This window comes from Miniopterus natalensis, chromosome 3 (assembly GCF_054644295.1).
Source record: "Miniopterus natalensis isolate mMinNat1 chromosome 3, mMinNat1.hap1, whole genome shotgun sequence".
NCBI lineage: Eukaryota > Metazoa > Chordata > Mammalia > Chiroptera > Miniopteridae > Miniopterus > Miniopterus natalensis.
In genome coordinates, this window is record NC_142083.1 from 91179611 (window position 1) to 91186361 (window position 6751).

Consider the following 6751-nt stretch of genomic DNA (forward strand, 5'->3'; position numbering starts at 1 on the left):
GAGATTCCAGAGTCAGTGGCCTCTTTATAAACCTGGTTCATGATGTAACAGGTTGCAAGTATTGTGAAGTCATTTAATGGAACGGCCACATTCCCAACATGACCAACCAGATACTTTGAGAAAATAGGATGCTATTTAATCTTCTGGCAAACTGACATTTGACAGAAAATCTTTTGATCTCAGTTCACCTCACTGAGCACATTTCTCAGATACCCATCCACCTGCCTGCCTTCAGGTGCGAAGTAGAGTGGATACTACTCTTTTCTCTTCAGGGACTAAGGAGCTTGCAAACCACATGAGGCCGTCACTTGGGCTTTTGATGGACTTCCCTGTGGCCTCAAAGGTCATTGGACTGGTTACTTTAGCGAGGGTGAGGGAGCCTGAGCTGGGTGACAGGAGATTTCTGTATTCACCAGGCCAAATACAAGACCGGCTTTCCAAAGTACAGAGCATTACATTTCTTACATGGTGGAATATCTGTTGGTCCTAATAAAATATAAACAGTGTGGTGACTGATGTTAGTCACCTGAAAAAGGGTACAAACAAAAACCTATCTGGCATTCATTACACAATTGCCTACAGTCTTTATTTCCTCCCTCCAAACCTCTCCTCTCTCTCTCCCAAAAAATATATACACACTTTTAGGCCATAAAAAACATACTTGGCTCTAGAACCAGACAGTCTGGGTTCAGATACCTGTTCTGAACCTTGCTACTACGTTATCTCAGGGCAGGCTCCTCAGTTTTCATATCTTTAAAACAGGGATGATAATAACAGTGCCCTTGCTGGGCCACTGTGAGGGTGAAAAGAGTTAACATGTATTTATAAAGCCCTCCGAACAATTCACGGTACACAGTGAGCGCTCTACGCCTGAGCCTGTCATTATGGTCAGTATTGTTATCGTTGTCTTCTTGCTGTTTCTAACGAGTATGCTTTCTTTGTTCTCTCCTAAAGATCTTTCATTCCTTGCTCTTCTCTCTGCCACTGCGGAAAGCATACCCTCGTCATTTAAATTTTCAGAATTCATGGGTCCAACAAGCATGATATTAACTAAGGGGCAGTTTTCTTTCAGTGACCTGGAATCTAAAATGGCTTTTTGTTATTCTTTCTCAGCAACTTATAATATATTTCAACAAAGGAGATCATGGCTTTGATAATGCTCTCATGGACATGAAGACCATATTCAGAGCTTTCGGGCCAAATTTCAAGAAGAATTACCTGGCTGAGCCTTTTGACAGCATCCATATCTACCCACTGATGTGTAAGCTCCTGGGGGTTACTCCTGAACCCCACAACGGCTCCCTGGCAGTCACCCAGGATATGCTTGTGGAATCTTTCAACCAGCAGCCAGGTGAGATACAAAAGTAATCACCAGAAAATTGGCAGTGTGGCCTGTTCTGTCCTGAGAAACAATAGATTCATAATGGGGTCTCCAGGAGGGGGTGAAATTGAGCAGAGTAATCCTGTTTCCCAGCAGCTTTGGCACCCCCGGCACAAGATATCAGCAGCTCTAAAAAGATAGCAGAGGAGGTAGGGAACCCCTGGACGTGCTGGTGACATTTTGCATAGTGCCTCTGGGGAAAAGGGAAGGCTCTCCATAGAGGAAGTCAGAGGATAACCCTTCTGATCCTCAAAAATCCTGTGCAGTCTGCCCCCAGATGCCCCTTGTAGATACCAAAAATTAGCCTTCCTTCTGCAACTCCATGCATGTTGGTGCCTGGATAAAAGCTGCTAACCACTTCATTCATTGCTGAAAAGGGGGGCAGGGGTTCCTGTAAATAAGACTGCTAATTTTTTTTTAATATGTCTTTATTGATTTCTGAGAGAGGAAAGGAGAGGGAGAGAGATAGAAACATCAATGATGAGTCATTGATTGGCTGCCTCCTGCACGCCCCCTACTGGGGATGGAGCCCGAAACTAGGGCATGTGCCCTGACCAGGAATCAAACTTCGATCTCCCGGATCCTAGGTCAATGCTCAACCGCTGAACCATGCTGGCCAGGCAAGGCTGCTAATTCTTAAAACTTCAAAATCCTAAATCTGGGCCCTAGCTGGGTGGGGCACCGTCCCGTACACCAATAGGTTGCAGGTTTGATTCCTGGTCAGATTGAGAGTGGGAGGCAACTGATTGGTGTTTCTCTCTCACTTCTGTCTCTCTCCTTCTCTCTCATCAATAAACATATCCTCAGGTGAGGATTAAAAACGTCCTAAATCTGGGCGATATAAAAGAAGAAATTATCTCTGGGAATTCAGTTATTTGCAAATACCGGCCAGCTTTTCTTCTGCCAGGAGAGACTGAGATAGATACTGCCTGATGATTTAGCGAGCGCTTAGAGCAACCATACTCAATCAAAACAGACTATAAAGAACGGCTTCCTGCACCCTTTTCCCTTTTTCCAAGCCACTGCCTATGATCTTTTTGTGAACTTACAGAAAGCAGGCCATTTTGCAGAAAACAAATTAAATAAATGAACACTTCACCAAATTACTGAGGATTTTCTTTTAAACTTTAGAGTTTTTCTCAACTATTTGGGCCCTACTTCTGTCCCATAGTACATTGGGAGGTGAGGTAAGGTGTGTTGGACCATCAGTCATTGATAAGCAGGACATCCCACCAACCGATTTTCAGTGAATTGGCTTTTAGCAAATTGGCCGTTTGGCAAAGTGGCCATTAGGCAAATGAGTCATTTGGCGAATAGGTCGTTTAGTAAATCGTCTTTCAACGACTTGCCCTGTGAGATTTCTCTACAGTGAGCACTTTCTTGGGTTAAATGTACATTTCATTTCCATAATTAATATTCACTAGTGCCTGGATGGGAAAGTTCCCAGGGACCCAGGAGCATCTGGAACAGCCTCTTAATAATCAGACAATTAAAAATCATTGCATTTTTTTTAACAGAAGCAGAGATGCAGAGGTCACCTGTTCTCCAAAATATAGCAATAGGTGTCGGGACTGTCACAGGAGTTCTTGTAGTTCTGTTCATTACTAGTGTGACATACACAGCCATTCGTCGGAAAAAGAAGTGAGTATCCTTGGGTTTCCTGTGGTTGGTGCACATTGTAATAATACATTTCAACCACTTCCTGCTGCAGGGGGTCCAGCACTTTGAGAACCCAGCAACCAGAGCCAGCTTGGGCCCAGGACTCAGAAGAGCCCCCAGCTTGGTTTAATAATCTGCTGTCACAATCTTGAATTTCTTGATGTTTAACAAGGACCCTGCATTTTCATTTTGCACTGAACCCCCAAATTATGCACTGGTTGTATTAGTTTTCTAGTACTACCATAACAAAGTACCACAAACTGGGTGATTTAAAACAACAGAAATGTATTATTTCACAGACCTAGGGGCTAGAAGTCCAAAATCAAGGGTTCAGCAGAGCCATGGACCCTCTGAAACCTGTAGGGGAGGGTCCTTCCTTGCGTCTTCTAGCTTCTAGTCGTCGCCAGCAATCCTTGGTGATCTTCCTCCAATCTCTGCCTCCACTGCCACAAAGCTGCCTTCTCCCTGTGTTGCTGTCTTCTAAGGACACCAGTCATGGGATTTAGGGCTCCCTGTAATCCAGTAAGACCCCATCTGAATTTAATTATATCTGTAAAGACCCTATTTCCAAATAAGGTCACATTCCTAAGTACCAGGGATTAGGATTTTTAACATATCTTTTGGGAGGACACGATTCAACCCATATTATTGGTTCTGCCACCAATCAAAGCATTATATGAGCTGGTGCACTGCTTTCTACATCTCAGTAGTTTGTCATTTGACTGAGCCTCCCATATTATTACACCCAATCCCGACCATTCTTCTACTTTGACATAGCATGGGGACCTCCTGAACACTATAAACTAAGGGAAGGCAGGACTTTACTTAACCTTAATTCCATTCCAAAGCCCACATTTAAAGTACTTTATATTTAAACTATAAAATTTTCCTGTAAGTTGAAACATGACCTATAAAGGTCTCTACACCCTGAAGCAACATTTTAGAAAAGAAATCAATTGGTCCTTTTATACAGAAACCATTAGCCATACAGGAGATACAGGAAAAACTGCAATGTACTGATTGAACGCCATGCCTACAGCATAATTTCTAAAAGGCGACCATTCCACACAGTTAAAATGCATTAGGTTTTTATTATTATTATTAAAGAAAGCCTCAGATCCAGAAGCGGAATCGTTAATCTAGCATGTGCTCATAACATCCCTCTTGCCACTGGAAGGACCACTGGGATATGTCCTAATGCTTCTCTCCATATCAGAGCCGCCCTGGAATTTTTACTCATTGCGTTAAATGACAGCCCTCACCTTCGCTTATGCCTGAACATACCACACCTATGAGATCCAGAGAACATTAGACATCCCTTCAGTGCCTTGATCCTTCCAGATGTATCACCTTTGTCCCTCCCGAGAGCCCGCACACAAAGATAAAGTTTTCGTCTGAGTGCAAATCAATGCTGCAGCCCACTCAGGGTCCTTCCCCAATCTGCTTCCCATCTATATGGCATGAAGAAAGGTTGGACCAGCCTAGGTTTATTAATATCGCAGTATTACATCACAGAGTATTGCTATGGCATTGACTATACATGTCCTTTCGCGCCTCAGAGGAAAGGTAATTAATAGCTGTTATGTGTGTTCACAGAACAAGGCCTGTATTTACGAGTTTCACTGACCTGTTCCCATTGGTTTTCTGCTGCAGGCAGAGAGATGACCAAGACATCAAAAGTCAACCAATGTACCTGAGCGAGCTCCCGAGAGTCCGCCTTTAGGACCAAGACTCAAATCATAGTTAAGACTCATTGTTGTATGGCAGGCGACTCTCTCTCGGGACACTGTGATGAAGATGTATGCAGCACCTCGGAACCAGAAACCACGAGTTCCGTATAAAAACACAGCAATAACCACAACGCACCTTCTTTATTTAAGCCAACATGTGTTGAGGGAACGAAAGGTGAACAGTTTTTGCATCAGATCCTGTGCTCGCGTGCTTGTGGAAGAAGCACATCGGACGTGAGGGAATAAATGCATTCAGTTAGAATTAATTCTCTCTCGCTTTCTCATAGCCAAGCCGAGCTCCAGTGTTTCTCATCCAAAGGGGGTGAGGTTTAATCTGTCTTCTCATCTACCCTTCTGCACGTGTATTTAACAAATTAGCTCTCGAGATGCTTCTAAAAGGAGTTTGGTGAGAGATTTGTGAAGCTAACCGTGTAGACTTTGAACACAGTTCAAACTCCAGAGGCAGCACTGGTCAGCTGCGAACTGTCTGCCCTGCCTTTCACTCCAGACATAATCATGTCGAACGGAAATAATCATCTTTCTCTTTTCCTCCCCATCCCCACCTCTATATCACCCCCACAACACCCCAGAGCCCTCTCGCTCTCCTTTCAGACTCCTTTTTCCTGCAAAGCCAGCGCTCCCACTCAGCTCCGCGCCCGCCTGCCTGGCATATAAATGCCGTCACACGTCTGCACGTATCTGTGTGATCATTAGTTCAATGTCTCCTTCCCCCCCAAGAGCCCCTGAGCCCCTGGAGAGCAGGGACCCCTCCTGGCTTTTCTCACCTGCTGCATCCCCAGTGCCTGGCAGGACCAAGCACATAAGTGCTTCATAAGTATTTGGTGAACAAAGGTCCCTGTGGGTTAGAGAGCGAGACCGAAAGGCTGGTCCTGCCTTCTGTCGGAGGTCATCCAGAGGTCATCCAGAGGTCATGGCTGCGGGCTGACCCGGGAGCTGGCCCAGGGCACAGGCGGGCTCCTCACCCCTGCCTCTGCCCCGCTGTCCCCAAAGTGGGAGCCGATTCCAGGACAAGCCCTGAGAGAACTGGGGTGTTGGGGCCACCGGGACTGGGTCCGGGGCTGAACCGGTTAAGGCCTCTACAGAAACTTGTAGGATTCTGGCGGGCGGCGCGGAGGCCTACTCCTTCTGAGACACCCCAAGTCGCTTAAGCAGGTTCCCTTATTAAACCCGCCACCTCCCCGTCTGGAGTGGCCTGCCTCTCTCCGTCTCTCTTTCTCCTCCGCCTACCAGCCAGTTTGGAAAACAACACCTTGACCTAAATGCCCTCTTCCAAGGAGAGAAAGGGGGGCCGCGGCCTGAGCCCACGGACCCCGGGCCTGAGTAGGCACCCCCACGCCCTCGAGGGGCGTGAGGACAGTCAGGGTCCCTTCTGCCCGTTCACACAGAGAGGTGGCGCTAGGGCACGGCTCGGATAAGGCGGCAGGGCCGCCCCTGACCGAAAGACCCTCATGAAAGTGCAGGGACGGGGAGAATGATTACCGGGATCTCAGCCTCCCGCGACGCTCCCAAGGAGGCGCTCGCAGTCCTGCAAAACCCTAACCTGGCGCCAAACGCTGACTCCGCCCCGCCGGGCCGGGCCCCGCCCCTTCCGATCCTGGCCCCGCCTCCCAGAGCTCAAACCTCGCCCAGAGCCCTCCTCCAGGACCCGCCTCGAACCTTCCCCCCAAGTTCCGCCCCCTAGAACCCCGCAGCGCCTTGACTCCGCCCAACACCGCACCCAGGGACCCGCGCACCGCCTGGCCCCGCCTTGACACCCCAGCCTCCGCACCCGGAGCCGGAGCAGCACCTGGCCCCGCCCCAGGCCCCGCCCCAAGCCCCGCCCCCGATACCACCTGCAGCCTCGGGCCCGCCTCAAGCCCCGCCCCCGACCCCGCGAGCCGCCTCGGGCTGGTCCCGCCTCCTCCGGGCCCCTCCCCGCTTCCGCCCGGTCCCCCGGCAACGCTGCGGCTCCGCCCCCGCC

General features: G+C 48.4%; 1 protein-coding gene across 1 annotated transcript in view; it reads left to right on the forward strand.

The window, feature by feature from the left end:
* The window catches only part of LOC107538266 (ectonucleotide pyrophosphatase/phosphodiesterase family member 7-like), a 31479-nt gene extending 26716 nt beyond the window's left edge, over positions 1-4763 (forward strand). Inside the window, exons 4-6 of the mRNA XM_087815211.1 lie at positions 1114-1351; positions 2899-3022; positions 4694-4763. Coding sequence (XP_087671337.1) covers positions 1114-1351; positions 2899-3022; positions 4694-4763 — 432 coding nt within the window. The remainder of the gene's footprint in view (positions 1-1113; positions 1352-2898; positions 3023-4693) is intronic.
* Positions 4764-6751: the final 1988 nt, after the last annotated feature.